The 21,865-nt window shown below is 43.1% G+C and overlaps 1 protein-coding gene across 2 annotated transcripts in view; it reads left to right on the forward strand.

Annotated features, from left to right (window-relative positions):
* Positions 1 to 21,644, forward strand: part of RBPMS2 (RNA binding protein, mRNA processing factor 2) — a 200,920-nt gene extending 179,276 nt beyond the window's left edge. For both annotated transcript variants that reach the window (XM_069222325.1, XM_069222324.1), the window contains one exon: positions 20,606 to 21,644. Coding sequence is in view for 1 of the 2 variants with exons in the window: in XM_069222324.1 (XP_069078425.1) it covers positions 20,606 to 20,778 (173 nt within the window). In the remaining variant the exon portion in view is untranslated. The remainder of the gene's footprint in view (positions 1 to 20,605) is intronic.
* Positions 21,645 to 21,865: the final 221 nt, after the last annotated feature.

The following is a 21,865-nucleotide window of genomic DNA, read 5'->3' on the forward strand; positions in this document are numbered from 1 at the left end:
CACAGGTGATCAGCTCTACAAATCTACTGATCTTAATAGTTGGTTAAATTGCGAGAATGTAATCCTTTCTAGGTAACATTTCATCTGAAGTATAGCACACCCATTCTGCTGGAGAGGAGTGGTCAGAAAATAAGTTTGCAATTTCATATTTTTATACTTTTCTAAGTACAAAGGCACCCATGCTGGGCAATGCAAAGTTAATGACAACTTGGCAAAGTCTGGACAGTGGGATCTAGACTGGGTCTTCAAACCACTATCTCCTGGATTGTTTTAATTAAAATTACAATGGTTCTGAAACTTTAATAACATCCCACAGCAGAAGGCCAGGGTCTAGCAATTTCTCATGGCCACCACTGGTTGCTTAGTAGGCTGGTGCAGGCACACTAGAACCTGTGTCTGGGATGGAATAGTCAACTTCTCAAGGGATAATAGCAATGGAATGTCAAGTGCAATCTAGCTTTCAGCTTCTCCTGGGCAGCTGGATGGGATGACTTCTATGGAACAGTACCTGTTCGGCATGTCTCACACAGGTCCTTCTAGACACCTGGGCCATGGCAGTTGTCTATGAAGCAGAGTACCTCCTTAGGACAACCAGCTTTTTGCAAGCTGGGGCATTCTTCCTTCTCCACAGCTTCCGGCAAGGGGTCTATCCCAGTCTTCATGGATTTGTCCAAATCCTACCCTGCTTAATATTGTCATTGTCTCTTGGATTGGGGAAAGGACCTCCTTGCTTGAACTATTAAGCTGAATGAAGTTCTGGTCAAAAGGGGCAAGTATTATTCCATTGCCTAGACCTGGAAAACCAGGTGGTCACCACCTTTGGATTTCAAGGAGCCCCTACAATCATGGTTATGTTCTCCTCTGGCAGGAGAACTGGCTACTTTGAAGGGACTAGGCAAGCTGCTCTCACTCAAATGGTTTTGCAGATTGGGACTGTGCCGCAAAGGATATTGACAGCCTGCACAAGTCTACCATCTTGTGCATATGTTGAGTCCAATGGTCCTCTTTACCCATCCTGATACACGCATGTGTACATATTTGTATCTATGCATGTGTACTTGCATGAGCACATGGCACAAAAACCCATGTGAAAACATACATGTAGGTTACCATTATTATCCCAGACATAAAGGCACATGACCACAGGTATGGGAGATTTCAGAATACATGGCAGGGGCCAGTCTCCTGGTACAGGTAAAGGTCCATATTCATCACTACAGATTGGTACACCGGCTGTCAGTCTCTGAAAGCTGTGTAGAAGGGACAGTAGTTACCATCACTGAGGGATGATCTTTGGCTGCCCCCTCTAAATTGGCGCACGGTTATGATTGCCACCAGACGAAAATGACTTCCTGTAGAGGTATTGCATGTTTGTGGTGCAATACCCATGGGTGACAAGATATACACCTTTAAAACGCCATCCAAATCTTTTCACCTACAACAAAGGACATGGACGTAGTGAAAAAGTTCAAGAGTTACTACATATTGTGTGCCAAAGAGTAGTGTATGCTGATTTTTGGACTCATTCCCATTCCTTACTTGGCCAGTGCTGCAGGAAATACGTTTTTTGCAGTTCATAAACTTAGAATTCAGGTTAAATTCCTGATGAATAACCAACATTTCTTCCATGTTTAACACAATCTAGATTGAGGGGGCACTCTTGCATTATGTACTGCTCAGTAAGGTTTTTTGAATAGTTAAAACATCACTGTTCATGACATTTCATATAACTTATCTAGAGATGGACATCCCCCTGCCAACAGCTAAGCTTACTGGGATCTGTTTCTGGTCTCATTGACAATACTGTAGAGCAACATATTCCATTTTGGGGTATAAAAACAAATACAGCCACCAGTTGCCATTCAACCTGGTAGCACACAAGCTTTATCAGGTGGGTAGGAGAACTTTAATAATACCACATTATCTCTACCACTGGTTGTACATCTCAACCTTTCCACATTCTGAAAGTTGATAGCCTTGTCTTTTTTGTTTTGTCCCTACCTTGTACAATCTATGTAGACCTGCCTTAGCTACTAAAGTTCTTGCCTCATGCCAACTATTAAACAATGTTTTTTTGCCAGTGATGTGGTTCATTCCACTGAATCAACTTTACCTTGCGGATGACTTACTTCTACAGAAAAGTAATGGAATTGCACTCCTTCCCAGAGTGCCCCAACAGCACGGATGTCTGGGCCCCAAATGCTTTTTGTTGTAGGGTAAACATGAATCATGTATGCCATTGCCCAGGCTGGTCTCTTCGATGGTCTTGTTGGGCTGGAAGTGATGCCCAAAGCACTACACTTGGTGGTGAAAGGCTACTGCCTTTACCAGGACTTTAGCAGCACAAGTGCAGTGGTGGCAGTATACCATGCAGTGATCAGTAAGCGTGAACAAGTCCTTTTTACCTGTCACTGGAGTGATGCCTATAGGCTCACTTAGTTGAAGTTCTGCTGTTGTGTGCTTAACTCACCCTTGGCCTTCATCGATTTGGTGTAGTGCTGCACAGTACATAATATTGTTGTACATGTACTGATGTATGGTGCCTGTGAATGTTACAACACAGGGCTAATGCAGTACTCTGCAGTGTATGGTGTATGCATGTGCTTGGTGTATTTGCCTGACTGCTACAGTACATTAAGGATCTAATGCTGTGTGTATGCTGTATACATGTGCTGGGTGTGTGCCTGTGAATGGTACATTACATTGTGTGCTCGGCGTTCCATTTTGGAAGATCCAGATCTGTGTGGTGAAACATGGAGGAGGTAGACAGATTTATGCATTTCTGTGTTCCTGTAAACTGGGTGTTACACTGGGGAGAGAGAGAGAGCGCCAGGCTCCCTCTGTACACTTCAAAGGGTGCTCTTTGATTCCATGAGGTTGCAAGGAAGGGTCCTGGGCACATATCAGGAAGGATATGGGGCTGTTGAGTCATAAGGAGCAGGGCAGAGGCCCAGAACTAGCCTTTGGATACACAACTGAGGCTAAAATCCAGGTGTGAACTATATTCACTCCAATGTCCTGCTGTGGGGCTATCAGCTTTGGAGTTGCTCTTGCTGTGCCATACCTCTTTTCAGAGGGAGAGGGCATAGGAATGGGTACTTCAAAAGGAATCTGGCCCCAACATAAACTTAACTCTGACTCCGTCACATTTGGTGTCTAAATGAACTATGAATTGGGAGCTTTACAGCGTTTGAGTGAGGTCCAGTTGACGAATCCTGTCACATGGACTCCACTAGCAAAGTATAAGGGGACCTCTGCTGCACCATAGTTGCCCGTTGTGCAGGAAAAAGTTGGCAACCCTCGTATGCCAGAGGGGGGCTCCCATAAGGTAAGCTATGATAGTTGCTGTAACAAGACTTGTCTGTGTACAGGGAGAAACTGAAGACCCTCCCCTTCAGCACCTCTTACACCAATGCGAGCAGCTGTGAAGTGAATTGTGATAATCACTGTGCCAAGCTGGTCACCACTGCCTGTATACAGTGTGGGACAGCTGAACACCCCCCCCCCCCCCCTCCCCTATGCCAGGAGGAGCTGCTGTGTTAGACTGTTGTGATGACTGGGCTATATCCAGTGTGTTGTGGTTACAGTGACTCCTGAATGCCAGGAGGGGCTGTAATTAATGCCTTTTGCTTTTTGGGACAACCTCTGTATGACATAGGGGGAGGGAGGGGAGTTGCTTCACCGGGGCCATGCTAGAATTGTATCCTGTTTGTGATTGTCACCAGAGGAGAGACTCCTGGGGACCTGCACCTTGACAGAGGATCAGCGTCTGGACCTTTGCACTCCCTCCCCCCCCCCCCCCCCCTCCCAACACTCCCCACAACACGCATTGCCAGTTGCTGTGGATACACAACCGTACGTGAAGAACTTTAGGACTGCTGAGCTCAGGCCACTTGCCTGAACCATCTGCTGCCATTCCAGCACCCGTAGAGGGGATGTGCTTAACTCTGGTCATACCCTGCACCTGCTGGATTGGAAAGAAAGATTTCAGGCCAGTCCGTCCGGGGGGGGAACTTGCTTGCTAGATAGCACTTTTGTGACTAAGTTAGAGTAGAACTCGAGACTAACTACCCTGGATGTTGACTATGGTGAATGAGGAATAACAACTATCGCTGGAGGGAATGGGACATGGGGGAACTGCCTAAAACACAAGCTCTAACTTTGGAGTCTGTGGAAGTTGTTTGTGAATGTCTTATTTTCCTTTGTGTTGGTAGCAGTAAATTACAATACTATTCTTTCATAAAAGTATTTGCCTGGACAACTTATTGCTGCCTGTATTTTGAGTTGCACCGGTTTTCACCCCTTGTGTATCTCCCTGCCCCAAAGTCACTTAGGGAGAATTGGACTGCTCAAACCATGCCATTACTGAGAGTTAAGTGCTGAACCGCCACTTGGGCCAGTTGCTCACGACCCATAGTAGGCTGGGGACATCAGGAGTGAAAGGACTCAGCCCACAAGCCCATTAAGTCCTGCTAGCCCTGTGCCAGTCTAAACAGGATTCTGACATGCTACATGCAACAGAGAATTGCTCCTAATTTTAGTAGTTCTTATGCTAGAAGGTTGGGTAATCTTTCTAAAACCCATCTGAATTATGGTGCATTTTAAGGTCCTTTGACTCAATCTTGGGAGAATGCACCAGGATTACAAAAGGATTACATCCTTTGCCTTCTGCTGGCTATAAAAATAGTTAAATGGTGGTTCTTTACAAAATCTAAAAAGGTAGACCCCAGCCTTCATGGCCACTACAACTTGTAAGGCTTTTTCTATGGGATGATGGTTTACCACCAAACTGGGTCAATGTAATGGGGACAAGTGAAAAGGGGCAAACTGCCAAGTGCAGTTTGTCATTTTATATAACTTTTACAATATTCCTGTATTTTATTTTTTAGAAGAAAATATCCCTCAGCTGCTTATTTTTGTTAACTTGGTGTAATTTGTATGCAAGATATTAGGGGGAAGGAGACACCTCTGATTACAGGTGCCCTGGAGTGAATTTACCATGGAGTGCTCCAACACTGGCCATCCTTTTGCAGAGAAGTACATTTCCAATGGTATGCCCTGATACATTGCAATTTTGCAACCATGGTAACTTCTGTTTCAGGAGGTATTAAGGAGAGAAGCTACACTGAAATAGGTGATCTTGCCAGGCTAGAGACTAGATTGAGGCTAGAACCCCAAGGGCTCAGGCTCCACAAACCAGTGTTCACTCCACCCATTAAAACATGTCTGGAGATATCTAAAGTCCACCAATCAGGCTACATATCCTTAGATCAATGGGTGCTTCTGCTAATTGTGTTTAATTAATAAACGTACATTAGGTAAGATAAAACTATATGCACTTAATCCATATTCTCTTCTTTTGGAGGTCAAGGCATGCCTAAAAGGAAAGGTGCCCTTAAATTGAGGGATCAAGCAGTGTATTGTTTACTTGACACCAATGGAGTCAAATGAATCCCAGAATATGCACCTCTAAAGTCGAGATGAGCTTCCAGTTTGTCTCAGACCTATCTCTTACTGCTTGCTTCCAAAATACTGGAAAGAACAGTCAGAAAATATCACCCGATCTGCAAAATAACTACTAGATAAATCAATCTGGTTTTTGACTTTCTAGTACAGAATCTGCTCTTCTAGCTGTTTACTCAAATGGAATAAAGGGAGCAGCGCTTGCTCTCCTTAAATCCTTTCTTTCAGAGTGAAACATTTATCACTCTTTATGATTTCACATCACCCCCTTTCTCACTACCATGTGGAGTGCTGCAGGGGTCCATATTAAGGCCTGCCCTTTTCAATCTTTACATCACCCCTCTGGCCAGCCTTATAAAAACTTAAGGCTTTTCTGTGGTATGCTATGCTGATACGGTGATTGTCATATCAGTGGCTAGTAACACAGAGGACACTGCAAGCCAGTTCCACAACTGTATGGCACACATTGGCAAGTGGATGAGTGAGAATTGCCTGAAACTAAACTTTGGGGAAAATCGAAGTGCTGTTCAGGGGAAAAAAAAAAACTTTCTGGTGCCCTAGTTCATGGCCACGGAACCTTGACACCCTTGCAAAACCTGTCACTGAATGAGATCCCTAGGGTCTTACCTTTAATGACAACATTGATCTGATTTTCAAACAAAAGTTTATCACTTCATCCTCTCTTCTTACCTTAAGGATCCTTAGAAATGTGTTTCCCTTGATTCCATGGGAATTGCAGAAGACTGGTCTCTGTTCTTGTATTGTCTAAACTTGGCTGTTGCAATGCTTTTAAGTTACAAAAAAATTCTTCATCTGCAGATTGTGCAAAATGCTGCAGCTCGTTTTTTGGTAGGGATTCCCAGGCATCAGTCAGCCTCACAAGTACTAATCAAATGGCAGTTCACTGGCTTCTGGCGAGGAAGCGAGTTGACTTTAAAGCACTGCATTGCGTTTAGGGCACTCTTGACTAATCCTGAATGTTTTGCAGGGTATACCCTTCCAGGCCACTACGCTCATCCATGGCAAACAGTTGCTTCGAGGTTCAAGAGAGATAATCAGGGCAGCAGAAGTTTTACTGTATGCATGGACAAACGAACTCTCCCTTCCAATCTGAAGAAGATGACAGGTCTCCTTCCCTCTAGGAACGAACTTAAAACGTGACTTTTCAGTTAGTAGCCGTCTTAGTCTTTTAGTGGATTTTATAACTTCAACTTTCCTTCGGTTTTGACAGTGCCTAGACTCCTTTAGGCATTAGTGCATTTAATAAATAGTATTCATTTAATTTTGTCTTTCAAAGTTCAGATTGTAAGTTGCCACCACATTTCTTACTTTGCTAAAAGCTCCAAGGAAAACATTTGACATTTTACTGTTAATCTGCAAAACTACAGTCTGCTTTCATAACTCCCTAAATACTCCATTGAACAACTGCAGTTTGTGCATAATGCTCCAGCCAGAATTATCTTGAACATACAGACATCTATTGCTTTTCAGCTCATCTTCATTGGTTGCCCATCCATGAAAGAATAATCTTTAAAACTTCAGTACTGACCATGTGCACTAGCAAATGGTCCAAAATATGTAGAGTACCTTGGTCCATTATATAACTCGAGGATTCTAACTAATATCATATTACTGATCATCATTTAGTTCAAACATTCTGGGTGGGGGGGGCGGGTTCGCACTGAGGGGCAGAGGTGGAGAGGTTGGTCTTTTAACTTGTGGCAAATAGTGGAATGTCCTTCCTCGCCCAATGTCCAGTCCAACATCACTGAAAAATAGGCAAATGGTAAAACATATGTTCGATGGCATATGTTGCTGCAGATACACATGTTTGGCACAGTCCACTGCCTGGTGTTGGGCTCGGAGTATTACAAGTTGTTTTTCTTCGAAGAAGTCTTTTTGGTCACGGGACCGAAGGACTCCTCCCTCCTCGGCTCCATTGCGCATGGGCGTCGACTCCATCTTAGATTGTTTTTTTCCGCTGTCGGGTTCGGACGTATTCCTTTTCGCTCCGTGTTTCGGTTCGGAAAGTTAGTCAGAATCTCGGAAGAAAGCGTCGGTATTGTTCCGTTCGGTATCGGGATAGTTAGGTACATCGACACCGATCATCGGAAGACTTTGGGGTAGTTTCGATCCCCCATCGGGGCCTGGTCGGCCCGACCGCGTGCGACATCGAAGCCGATGGAACGGACCCCGTTTCGTTTCTGCCCAAAATGTCACAGTAAGTATCCTTATACAGATCAGCACTTGGTCTGTAACTTGTGCTTGTCCCCCGAGCACAAGGAGGATACCTGTGAAGCCTGTCGAGCCTTCCGGTCCAGAAAAACACTCCGGGACCGAAGAGCCAGGCGTCCACAAATGGCGTCCACGTCGACAAAACAACGTTTCGACGAGGAAGAGGAAACATTCTCGGTTCCGGAATCAGAATCCGGAGACTCAGACGTCGAACAACAGCAACAAACTGTGAGTAAGACGTCGAAAAGTAAATCCATCGACAAACCGAAAGCCCAGGGGACGCCACTGCCAACAGGCCATGGCTCGACCCATAAAACAGGCGACCCGTCGAAGGCGCCGAAAAAGGGCACGCCCATAGCGAAGACACCCGACTCCGGTCGAGGGACCGCCATGGAGCAACCTCGGAGCCGAGAAAGCGGCTCCGAGAGACAAAAACAAGATACCGGCACCGAAAAACATCGGCACCGAGAATCCATGCCGAAAGGAACAAAAATTCTGTTGGTGCCGAAACCGAAAAAAGATTCTCTCTCGGCGCCGAAAAATACCACACCTTCATCCTACTCAGAGGAACAAGGAATAAGTGGCCAAATGCACAGATTTGGACAAGAGCTCCAAAGTGTAGAATCGGACTACACACAAAAGAGACTGTGCATCCAGCACGACACAGGGAAGATATCAACCCTTCCCCCAATCATGAGGAAAAGAAGGATCGGACTTCCAAAGGATGACGCACAACCACAAGCCAAAGTGGTTAAAAAAGTCACGCCTCCGCCCTCTCCACCACAGGCATCGCCGGCACAAACACCGCCACAAATGCACTCACCAGCGCAAACTACCATAAGTCATGACGATCAGGATCAAGACGCTTGGGACCTGTATGACACCCCAGTGCCGGACAATGATCCCGAGTCATACCCCACAAAGCCGTCACCGCCAGAGGACAGTACCTCATACTCGCAACTGGTGGCTAGGGCAGCAGAATTCCACAATGTCCAACTGCATTCCGATCCTATAGAGGATGATTTTTTATTTAACACCCTCTCGGCTACACACAGCCAATATCAATGTCTCCCAATGCTACCAGGGATGTTACGGCACGCAAAACAAATTTTTGAAGAGCCCGTAAAATCAAGAGCCATCAACCCAAGGGTGGATAAGAAATACAAACCACCACCCACAGACCCAGTGTTTATTACTTCGCAGTTACCACCTGACTCCGTGGTAGTAGGGGCAGCTCGCAAGAGAGCAAATTCACATACATCTGGCGATGCCCCACCTCCGGACAAAGAAAGCCGAAAATTTGATGCGGCAGGGAAAAGAGTAGCATCACAGGCAGCCAACCAGTGGCGCATCGCAAATTCACAAGCGCTGCTGGCCAGATATGACCGCGCACACTGGGACGAGATGCAACTTCTCGTAGACCATCTTCCCCAGGAATACCAAAAAAGGGCGCAGCAAATAGTGGAAGAGGGACAAACGATCTCAAACAATCAAATCCGCTCTTCACTAGACGCAGCCGATACTGCAGCAAGAACAGTCAACACTGCTGTCACCATAAGGAGACACGCTTGGCTACGCACTTCAGGCTTCAAACCTGAAATCCAGCAGGCTGTCCTTAATATGCCCTTCAACGAGAAACAACTTTTTGGCTCTGAAGTGGATACAGCCATTGAAAAACTTAAAGGACACAGACACGGCCAAGGCCATGGGCGCACTCTACTCCCCGCAGAGCAGAGGCTCTTTCAGAAAAACTCCATTTAGAGGGGGGTTTCGTGGCCAACCCACAGACACCACCAGCCAACAAACAAGAACCACACCATATCAGGGTTCCTTCCAAAGGGGAGGTTTCAGGGGATATCGGGGGGGGTCAATTCCCAAGGAGTAGGGGAAGATTCCAGACTCCAAAAACACCTCCACCTAAACAGTGACTTTCAAGTCACGCAACCCCTTCACTCAACACCAGTGGGGGGGAAGACTAAGCCAATTCTACCAATCTTGGCAACAGATTACAACAGACAATTGGGTATTAGCAATAATCCAACATGGCTATTGCATAGAATTCCACAACTTCCCACCAAACATCCCCCCCAAAACACGCAAAATGTCACCACAACATTTAGAACTTTTAGGACTAGAAGTTCAAGCACTACTGCAAAAGGATGCAATAGAGTTAGTACCAGTACAACAAAAAAACACAGGAGTTTACTCCCTGTACTTTCTAATTCCAAAAAAAGACAAAACATTAAGACCAATATTAGATCTCAGGACACTAAATACCTACATCATATCGGACCATTTTCACATGGTCACACTACAAGACATCATTCCACTGCTCAAACAGCAAGATTACATGACCACATTAGACCTAAAGGATGCGTACTTTCATATACCAATACACCCTTCTCACAGAAAGTACATACGGTTCGTATTCAAAGGAATACATTACCAATTCAAGGTGTTGCCATTCGGAATAACTGCACCAAGAGTGTTCACAAAATGTCTAGCAGTAGTAGCAGCACACATCAGGAGACAACAGATGCATGTGTTCCCTTAACTAGACGATTGGCTAATCAAGACCAACACAGTAAAAGAATGCGCAAACGACACCACATTTGTCATACAAACTGGGGTTTTCCATCAACTATACAAAATCACACCTAGAACCGTGTCAAACACAACAATATCTAGGAGCAACCATCAACACATCAAAAGGAATTGCCACTCCAAGTCCACAAAGAGTGCAGGCATTCCACAAGGTAATAAGTGCTATGTTTCCAAACCAAAAGATACAAGCAAAATTTGTGCTAAAACTTCTAGGCATGATGTCATCATGCATAGCCATTGTCCCAAACGCAAGACTACACATGCGACCCTTACAACAGTGTCTAGCATCACAATGGTCACAAGCACAGGGTCAACTTCAAAATCTGGTGTTGGTAGACCGCCAAACATACCTCTCGCTTCTATGGTGGAACAGCAAAAATTTAAACAAAGGGCGGACATTTCAGGACCCAGTGCCTCAATACGTTATAACAGATGCTTCCATGACAGGGTGGGGAGCACACCTCAATCACCACAGCATTCAAGGACAATGGGATATACACGAAACAAAATTTCATATCAATTACCTAGAACTGTTAGCAGTATTTCTAGCGTTAAAAGCCTTCCAACCCATAATAACACACAAATACATTCTTGTCAAAACAGACAACATGACAACAATGTATTATTTAAACAAACAAGGAGGAACACACAACACAATTGTGCCTCCTAACACAAAAAATTTGGCAGTGGGCGATTCACAACAACATTCGCCTAATAGCACAATTTATTCCAGGAATACAAAACCAACTAGCAGACAACCTTTCGCGAGACCACCAACAAGTCCACGAATGGGAAATTCACCCCCAAGTTCTGAACAAGTACTTTCAAATTTGGGGAACACCCCAGATAGATTTGTTCGCAACAAAAGAAAACTCAAAATGCCAAAACTTCGCATCCAGGTACCCACACCGCGAATCACAAGGCAATGCTCTATGGATGAGTTGGTCAGGGATATTTGCGTACGCTTTTCCCCCTCTCCCTCTCCTTCCATATCTAGTAAACAAGTTGAATCAATCAATCAATAGTTTATTCGGTCCAAATTTAGGCCATTTTTAAAAGTAAACATACATACATAGAAATAAAAACCATAAACCAATGTATAGTAAGAGAAAGGATAAAAAGGGGTCGTATAGCTAAAATATTTCCATAAATAGTTGTAAAAAGAATACTCAGGGTGGTCTCCGGATCTTGCCCTGTACATAATGCTGGACACTAAAATAATACTAATCGATTATTAAAAAGATAAAAACTGTTCTAAGACCAATCACTATATAAAATCAGACATTAAAACTCCAGAAAATAGCACAGATTAAAAAAAAAAGAAAGTTAAGAGGTCGGGCCATAAGGAATGGTACCCATGATTGGTCAGTTCTATTAAATAGATTGGTCAGAATAGGATATAACTTAGCATTTATAAAATTATATAGTTGTGGTAACCCACTAAACAGCATACTCGGGGATACAATCTAATATCCATGATAGGTCTCGGTTTTCGTTAGAGTCCCAGACTAATATGATCGAATGCTGGTTTACTGGCTGCTAGACCGCTCTTCAACTGATGGATTGGGATCTGAAATAATCCTGCTGCGAATTTTCCATGCTGCTGCCAAATATTTGGAAACAGAGCACACTGTCAGTATGGAAGTATCATATTTACATATTCTGAGTACATTATTGCGAGATGGCGAGGGCAGTGTTCTGCACAGAGGGGTAATCCACTTCCCTCGAGGACATTTATACAGAGGGCAAAAAAATAGAACGTGTTCATAAGTTTCCTTACATAGGTGACAGTTTATACATTTGTCCGATGGAGAACTGTTGGTCGACCAGCCGGCCGTGAAACTGTTGACTGCCAATGTTCCGTACCTAAGTTGGAGTAATAAGGAGCGAGCGTGGGCTGGTATAGGGAGGTCCAGGAAGCTTTCAGACAGAGGAACATGCTTTACCAGCAGGAACTCTGCTGTCAGCCGACCTGAACTATTTGAGCCGAGGGATTCCTCATAGATCTTTTCCCAATAGTGGTCTTTGATCAGGCGTTTAGCATTGCCAGGAATCATCTCGCGATTCTCCCAATAATGGGATAGACTCAGTTTGGTCCATGCTGCTTTCATCTCCCTAAGCCACCATACTTTTTCCCATCCATGACGAGGTGGCAGTAGTTCTTTAACTGCTGCCCTGTAGGGTTCGAGTTCATCCGTTTTCCATAGTCTGACCCAGTACAGGAGTGGTCTTAGATATGCTATGTCTTTGATACTGTGTAGACCCAGGTCCAGTCTGAGGGGGAGCATTGGTGTACCCCTCCCCAGTCTGGCTATGTGTCTGAAGAAGTTATTTTCTTTGGTTTGAAGAGTATCCATTTGTCTGTGGGATCCCCAAAGTTCAGCTCCATACAGGGCCGCAGCACGGATTTGTACTTTGTAAATTTCAGAGATGAGGATCAGAGGGGGGCTTGTTGCGGTGCTAGCTTTACGTCCTATTACTCCACATCTTTGGCTGATTGTTAATGCCCCTTTCCTTATAGCTGGATCCCAACCGCCCTTGTCAGATAGTCTGATGCCCAGAGAATCATATTCCATTACTCTCTCCACAAGGATTGAATCCATCTTTGTGTTTGCGCTGAGCTTCTTTTTCCTGGCGCTGTATATCATGAGTTTGGTTTTCTTAAGATTAATGTCTAACCCAAAGTCTCTGCAGTATGCACCGAACTGGTTGACCAGATTTTGTATTCCCATAGATGATTTAGACAGAAGAATAGTGTCGTCTGCATAGAGTAAGCAAGGGACTTTGGTTCCAGCCTGCATGGGGGAGTCATTTGTGCAATTTACTAAGTACTTGATACAGTTATTAATATATAAAAGAAAAAGAGTTGGGGCCAACACACACCCCTGTCTGACTCCTCTCTCGATAGCCACTGGTTCAGTAAGATCACCATTCTTGCCATTCCTAATTTGGGCATAGGTATTCTCATGTAGTCGGGCGATAAGTTTCAAAAGGCCATGCGGGACACCCATGTTGGCTAGTGTCAGCCATAACTGATTTCTAGGGACCAGATCAAACGCGGCTCTAAGATCGATAAAAACTACATAAAGGTTGCCCCCTCCTACTTCTACAGTATTCCATTTTATTGTTAGAAATCTTAGTACTTGATCTATGGTACTGATTGCTGGTCTAAACCCTGCTTGTAGATCAGAAATGGCATTGTTTTCCAAAATCCATTCCTCTAGACAAGACAAAGTTTGCTTTGCAAAAATTTTTGGGAAGTTGTCGAGTAAGGAGATTGGGCGGTAGTTAGCAGGGTTAGAGGGGTTGCCTTTCTTAAAAATGGGAACCATCTCTGCGCCTAACCAGGAGCTCGGAACAGGTGCTCCTGCAGCTATCACATTAGAGATGAGGTTTAAATATGGAGCCCAAACATCTGGGTCAGTCTTGTAGAGATCACCTGGTATTTTGTCAAGGCCGGGGGCCTTTCCCCATTTAAGTGAGACAATCGCAGCCTTGGTTTCTGCCAGGGAAAATTCAATTTTGGGGGTCTCAGTGGTCATGATGTGGGTCAGTTCCCTGGCGGTGGCACCAATGGTCCCAAGATATAATCGGGAAAAATGATCGGTCCACTCTACAGGGAGTATTGAGGCGCCAGGCAAACAGTTAGGTTCATCGCTGGCATCAGCCACCAATTTCCAAAATTTAGAGGTGTCGTTTATTTTAGCAGATTCCAGAAGGGAGACCCATCTTGATTCGTCCCATTTCCTACGGGCTCTAGCTTGTTCCTGTTTATAGGCTTTCCTAGTTTCCCTTATAAAGTCTATCTGACCTCCTCTTAGAGCTCTCAGCAATTTGTGCTGTGCTTCTCTACATGCGGCGTTGAACCATCTTGCATTACATTTCTTTTTAGGTTCTCTCACCGACTCTTTGGTAAATAGATTTTTTAAGGAGTTAAAAAATTGTGTGTGGGCTGCTATAAGCCCACCACTATCTTCTGGAAATTGAGATATATGGTCCATATGATCTGCCAGCTGCCTATACGCCGTTGTCAAAATGGTTGTGTCAGTGTTCAGGGATTCCCATCTAACATTACGTCTATTATTGGACAGTGCGAGCTGTTGTCCGTAGGTCTTGGGACAAGAGACTTCAGGAAGGGGTAATAAATTCCTAAGCGATAAAATCAGTGGTTCGTGGTCACTTTCCTCATGTTCTACAATGTTCATGTCGACCATATGGCCCCACAAGCGGATATCGAGCAAGATATAATCTATTTGGCTCTTCTGTGACCCGCGCCTAAATGTAGGGTGGAGATTAGGGTCCGAACGGGAGCGACCATTACAGGCCCGCAAGCCATGTGCCAGTGTAATGTCCATGACCTGGTTGAGTCAAAACCAACTCAAACTCATACTGATAGCACCCACATGGGCAAGACAACCTTGGTATACAACTCTACTAGACCTTTCACTAGTACCGCATGTCAAACTACCCAACAGGCCAGATCTGTTAACACAACACAAACAACAGATCAGGCATCCAAACCCAGCATCATTGAATCTGGCAATTTGGCTCCTGAAATCCTAGAATTCGGACACTTAGACCTCACACAAGAATGCATGGAGGTCATAAAACAAGCTAGAAAACCTTCCACTAGACACTGCTATGCATCTAAGTGGAAAAGATTTGTTTACTACTGCCATGCCAATCAAATACAACCATTACATGCCTCTACTAAAGACATAGTAGGATACTTACTACATTTGCAAAAAGCAAATCTCGCTTTTTCATCTATAAAAATACACCTCGCAGCAATATCTGCTTACCTACAAACTACTCATTCATCGTCTCTATTTAGAATACCAGTTATTAAAGCATTCATGGAAGGGCTAAAAAGAATTATACCACCAAGAACACCACCAGTTCCTTCATGGAATCTTAACATCGTCTTAACAAGACTCATGGGTCCACCTTTCGAACCCATGCATTCCTGTGAAATGCAATATCTAACCTGGAAGGTCGCATTTCTCATTGCAATCACATCCCTCAGAAGAGTAAGTGAAATACAGGCATTTACCATACAAGAACCATTTATTCAAATACACAACAATAAAATAGTTCTAAGAACAAATCCAAAATTTCTGCCAAAAGTAATCTCACCATTCCATTTAAATCAAACAGTAGAATTGCCAGTGTTCTTCCCACAACCAAATTCTGTGGCTGAAAGGGCACTACATACATTAGACATCAAAAGAGCACTAATGTATTACATTGACAGAACAAAGCTAATCAGGAAAACAAAACAACTGTTCATAGCTTTTCAAAAACCACACATAGGAAATCCAATCTCTAAACAAGGCATTGCTAGATGGATAGTCAGATGCATTCAAACATGCTATCTTAAAGCCAAAAGAGAATTGCCTATTACACCAAAGGCACACTCAACCAGAAAGAAAGGTGCTACAATGGCCTTTCTAGGAAACATTCCTATGAGCGAAATATGTAAGGCTGCAACCTGGTCTACGCCTCATACGTTTACTAAACACTACTGTGTAGACGTACTAAATGCACAACAAGCTACAGTGGGCCAAGCTGTACTAAGAACATTATTCCAAACTACTTCAACTCCTACAGGCTAAACCACCGCTTTTAGGGGAGGTAACTGCTTTATAGTCTATGCCAAACATGTGTATCTGCAGCAACATATGCCATCGAACTGAAAATGTCACTTACCCAGTGTACATCTGTTCGTGGCATTAGTCGCTGCAGATTCACATGTACCCTCCCACCTCCCCGGGAAGCCTGTAGCCGTTTAGAAGTAGATCATAAATCTTAAACATCTGAACATTTGTAAATAATTATTAGAAACTCTTAACGTACTTACATATTCACTCCATTGCATGGGCACTATTTATACCAAACAACTCCATCCTCACCCTCTGCGGGGAAAACAATCTAAGATGGAGTCGACGCCCATGCGCAATGGAGCCGAGGAGGGAGGAGTCCTTCGGTCCCGTGACCAAAAAGACTTCTTCGAAGAAAAACAACTTGTAATACTCCGAGCCCAACACCAGGCAGCGGACTGTGCCAAACATGTGAATCTGCAGCGACTAATGCCACGAACAGATGTACACTGGGTAAGTGACATTTTCATTTTCCCCTATTGGATTAATTTTCAGTTGGCAAACTCCTCATTGCCTTAAAGTCCTAGCACAGGCAACTGCTGCACTACATAAATCCATATTCGGTATTCACATTCAACATGCTGGACGGACAGCTTGACCTTTCACATCAATGCACCCTATACAACTCAAGTTTGTGGTTGGGGGAGGGGGCATGATCTTTGTGTTACCCTTCAGAATGAAGGTGGCATTTAGAGTTCAGAAAATAATTGCATCTACGAGCTAAAGCTATGCATTAGCCCCCCCTACCTAGATTGGTTAGTGAAAGGCAGCTACTTTCACCACTGGCAGAACAGCACCAATTCACAATTCCACTAGTGTACCTTTTGGGCTTCGGTTTGTTGCAAGTTAAATATAAAAAGCCACAATTCACTCCACTTGGAAATGAGAAGTGCCAATATGGCTTGTGCAAATAGGCATGGAAATCCCCTGTTCAGAACGTACAGCAGTCTAAGCACAAAAGGATTTCATGGTTGCCTTTAATGGACAGAGTTCAATTACTTTTGGGGAAGAATGCTTTGATTTTCCTACGGCGGAGGAAAGCGTTACTCAGTAAGTGGTTATTCCGCACTGTCATTAGAACTGTTAAAGCAGAAATCTCTGCTGTATTTTAGTCACAATAGACTAGATAGCGGATTTCATACTACAGGTCGATGAACCGAATTTGCTTTAAAGAAAACATCAGAAGCATAGTTAAATATAAAAAAATACACTATACATCATTATAAACCCAAAGTAAACACACGAACATTAATACCCCCACCAGTTTATTAAGAAATTATAATATTTGTTTCTCTATATATTAACAATGCTAAAGTCCTGAATATTAAGTTCAATTGATACATGTAAAGAAACAAAGGCTGATTGAATCGGCAAATGAACCCAAGCTTATTCAAAGCAGCAAAAAGTATTCATTCAATAGAAAATTCACAACCATAGCAATAGAATTTGAGCAAGAGAAATTGAATACATTGAATCAACAAATTAAAATAATCGACCATTCAGGAGTATGAGTAACACCTCACTAACCACTACTTAGCATTAACATGTTGGGCTTCAAGGTTTAGTAACACATTTAGAAAACACCTAGCTATGGCACTATCAAAATAAGAGGCAGTATTAGAACAATAACAGTTGGTACCTGAGAAACAAAAAAACGTAGTATACATATCTATAAATTTACCTGCCCTTAAGGTACTCAGCAATCAGATTATAACTTTGTCCTGGGGACAGCAACATCAGCATTGGACAGGAACAAGGTAAGGGAATGGTTTAGAATTTGGACTATAAGATCACTAAACAATTAAAGCAGAAGTTCAGTACTGAACTGACAAACTCTAAAAATAAGAAAACACCCGAATGCCAGACTGTCTGGCAAAGCATGAAGTGTCAAAGTGACAGATCACACCTAATGTACGGAGTAAAGTGTCTGGAACCCAGGAAAGTAAAAATGCCCATACCAATGGTAACTGAATTAAACTTGCCAAACTCATGTGATTGGATATATTCTTTTCACCTTATATTTTAACCAATGAGACAGTTATTGGATGTCACTTATATTAAATGTTAGCTCCATAAAGTTTCATGGGTTATTGCTCTATTGATGAAACTCTAATACAAAATGTATCTTGTACCCTTCCTTCTCCGGCTTCATCTGTAGATCCATTGTTTGGTACCTTCCGAATACGCTGTTGCTGGACAGTGAATACAAAAACATGGAAACATTTCTTCCGCACCATTCAGTTCAGAAAAACATTAGTTAGAAACCAAACTACAGACAAATATGCAAGTTCAATAAATGAACTCTGTTAAGCAATGGACATGAAGTCATAATAACAGTACACTAGAAACATTTAATACAGATATCACAAAGTGGCCTTGCTCTGCTTCAGACTCGGCAAAGACCAAGAAATACTCTATTTCAGCATTTATTTTAGCAGAGAACATGCTCTTAGAGACCAGAATATTTTTTCATTGCAATATTAATGACATTAGAAAACATATGCAGGCCTTTTGCTTGATGGTGGCCACTAAGAGCACAATTTTTGTGTTAACATACGTTTATAATCTAATTATTTCACACATTAGCACATAAGTATGATTACGTGAAGACAAATTATTCACAACAATCTCTGTGCTCACAGAACCCATATTATTTTGTTGAAAGTGGCATCTATTTTTTTTTAATCCACAACCCGTTGATTTAGCAACATTAATTTTATTTGGTGTAGAAGCAAATACATAACACATTGGAGATTAGAGTACTACTTACAGTTGCACAGTAACACAATTCATATGCTATAATAACCTACATAGCATAGTGTTAACCCTCGGAGGACAGGCATTGTATTAAATGTATATCCTATTAAATATCCTACAAGTTGGAGACATCTATTTTTTATGTATGTGTTTGGCTGTTACAAAATTGCGTGATCACTTTAAAATAAGTTTTATAATAGCAATGAACACAGACCTTTTGTAACTTTCCAGAGGACTGCTTACGAACAAATGGTGTTTAATGTCCTTGGAGACCTTACATAATCAACTGTTGGATAGAAAAGGAAAAATCCTCTGCTAAATTGCTCATACATTCTACTGAGGCTAGTTTGAGATATAGATACTGTGGAAGCCTCCATGATTTACCAGGCACTAGAATGTCTGCACAATTCCTTCCCAGGGGACTCTAAATAGATTGCGGAGCTCCTCAAACAATGCAGGGGCAATTTGTACCATAACTGGGTATATTGTTTTGAGATCTTTCTAACTGCAACTGTAGAGGGGACCTTGCATTATGAACTGCAGTTTAATGTATTAAGATGCCGTTCATTGTGGCAAATAAAGCCTAATTCATAGTTATTGAAGTTGTCTTAAGTTTTGAAACTGGCAAATGTGTTCTTCTACACCACCTGCACTTAGCAGCTCCCACCCCCTGCACAGCATACTGGCCAACAGAAGTGTCAAAAGTGTTTCTCAGACCCTGGAGCACCAGTGTACATGAGCACTAAGGTTGACTTGGACTACACTGCAACACCCCACCTGACGTTGTGGACTGCAGAGTAGTCGCTGCCTGGCTCAACTCCGACAAGGCAGAGCTCCTCATTTTGGGCACCACCCCCTCTGCCTGGGCCAACTCCTGGTGGACCGCAGTGTCCGGAGCCCCCCCACACTGACCACGCTTTTAACCTCTGCATCACCCTCAACTTCTCGCTGTGAGCCAAAAAGACAACTCGGTCTCTCCTCATGCTTCCACATGCTCTGAAAGGTCTTCAAGTGGATCCCAGTCAAATCCAGAACAGCAGCCCGCCAGGTGCTCATCAGCAGCAAGCTTGACTACAGCAACACTACGCCGGCACCTTCCAGAAGCGCCAAAAGAAGCTGCAAAGAATCCAGAATGCCACTGCTAGACTTACCCTGGACATCCCTTGCCGCAGCCACATTGCTAGGCACCTGAGCACTCCACTGGCTCCCTATCAGTGAAAGAATCTCCTTCAAGGTCCTCTACAACCTTAGACCTGCATACCTCAACCACCACCTCGCTTTCCACATGCCCATCAGACAGCTCTGTTCTGCTCATCTGGCCCTGGCCACCATTCTGCAGACCTGCAAGACCACAGCCGGAGGAAGAGACTTCTACCTCTCCACTAAGACCTGGAACTCTTTTCCTCTTCATCTCAGGCAATCCTCTGCCTCAATTCAGAAAGGACCTTAAGACCTGGCTCTTTGACTGAACCAGCCATCAAGCACCTGGACTGAGCTGTAGTACATCCCTCATCACCACCCCTCCCCGGTACTCCTCCCCCTGCACCTTGAGGCCCGAACGGATGAATAGCCGCACTCTAAGGTTCCTGATTGATTTATCTTGATGTAGCAAAATGTTACAGCAAAGTGTTTTGTCAGGCGGTGCTGGGTGATCTGAAACCAGAATTTGGCAAAATCACTATTTAGTAATTGTGGTCTCTGCAGAAATTGAGTGTTTCTAATGGTAGGAAACCAAACATTGAAACCATCACTACCGACTAATGAACGCATTGTGAAAATCTGCAGCCTTAAAGAGGACAAGCCTGTATTTTGTTGCCTGTGCTTAATGTGTGCTACGATTGGCTGCATGCAAGTAACTTATTTTTTTGTCATTTGTTTTTTTACAGATTCTCTTCTTGCCTTGAGTTCCCTTATTCATTTGGTCTCGGAGGAGCTACGTGCCAGGACAGAAACGATCAATCTTTGTGTACACAGGTGCCGATTTTTGCTGTCAAAACATCAATTTCCTCCAAGAACAGTAACTTGTGCCACGTGTCTGTCCTCTCAGGCACTGGATTGAAACCATGGTGAACTTTCAGTTATCATTCTTCAAATGGACAAATTTTTCCGTTGCAGCAATGTTGGTTGAACATGCGATCTAACTTCAGAGGCTCTGTCCTGGATGGCTCTTTTGTACCACAGCACTGGTTTCAGAACTTAGTCCTGAGAAACGTAAATGCAAATCTGAAAGGAAACGAAAGACAATCCGTTTTGCATGTTAAAATTTCTGGCATGAATTAAGAAAACGTAACTTGTGTGGTTTTTCTAGTGCAATGTGTAATCATAGCTGCAGGCCTCGGCCTAGTCATTGATCCAAGTTTGTTTTACTTGCTTCTGTGAAGACGTAGCTTAAGTATGTTCAACTGTTCCCTGTCTACACTGTTATGCTATACTGTTGTTGGATTTCCAGCCATAACAGAAATCCAAAATCTTTCAGTATCATTCACTGGTTCTTTCCTCGTTTGTCTGGCTCAGTATTCTTGCACCAGACTATTTAATTCCTTTTGATTGGAGAGATTCCAATCTTGCCAAATATCATGCCATCCTTATGGGAATACAGAGCAAAAATATAAGTATTTTTGTACCATGTGTAATAAGGAAATATTTATGCATTATAAGATTTTGTTTTGTGTGCAATTTAATTAAGATAATGTAATCTGTAAAAACAAAAAAAGTTTAGTTGACAGAACTTGACGAAGTTTAATGGTTTTGATAAGAGTGATGAATATAAATACTGTGCAATTTTTGTTGTATTTTTGTGTTCGCATTCTACAGTATGGGAAATCGCTTCAGTATTAACAAACTGTCTCTTGTACTTGAGAATGAGTTTCTAAATTTGATCCTATGAGAATGTGAAACTAGACAATATATAATGCAAAAAAGAAAGCTATTTGCAGACTTTTTTTTTTCCTAGACACCAAGATCAGTTGACTTTGGGACTGGAGCAGTTTGTATAATTCCTTTAGTTTGTAGAACACTCCCAACTATACAGACCCACATTACCCTGGCGGTGCTTTGGCTGAATTAATTTAGATTCAAGATCTATCCAAAGGCCAGTGCATAATGCCTTAATTCCAGCATCAATCCTTTGACCAGGACACATTACA

This window comes from Pleurodeles waltl, chromosome 3_1, assembly GCF_031143425.1.
Source record: "Pleurodeles waltl isolate 20211129_DDA chromosome 3_1, aPleWal1.hap1.20221129, whole genome shotgun sequence".
Classification (NCBI taxonomy): Eukaryota; Metazoa; Chordata; class Amphibia; order Caudata; family Salamandridae; genus Pleurodeles; species Pleurodeles waltl.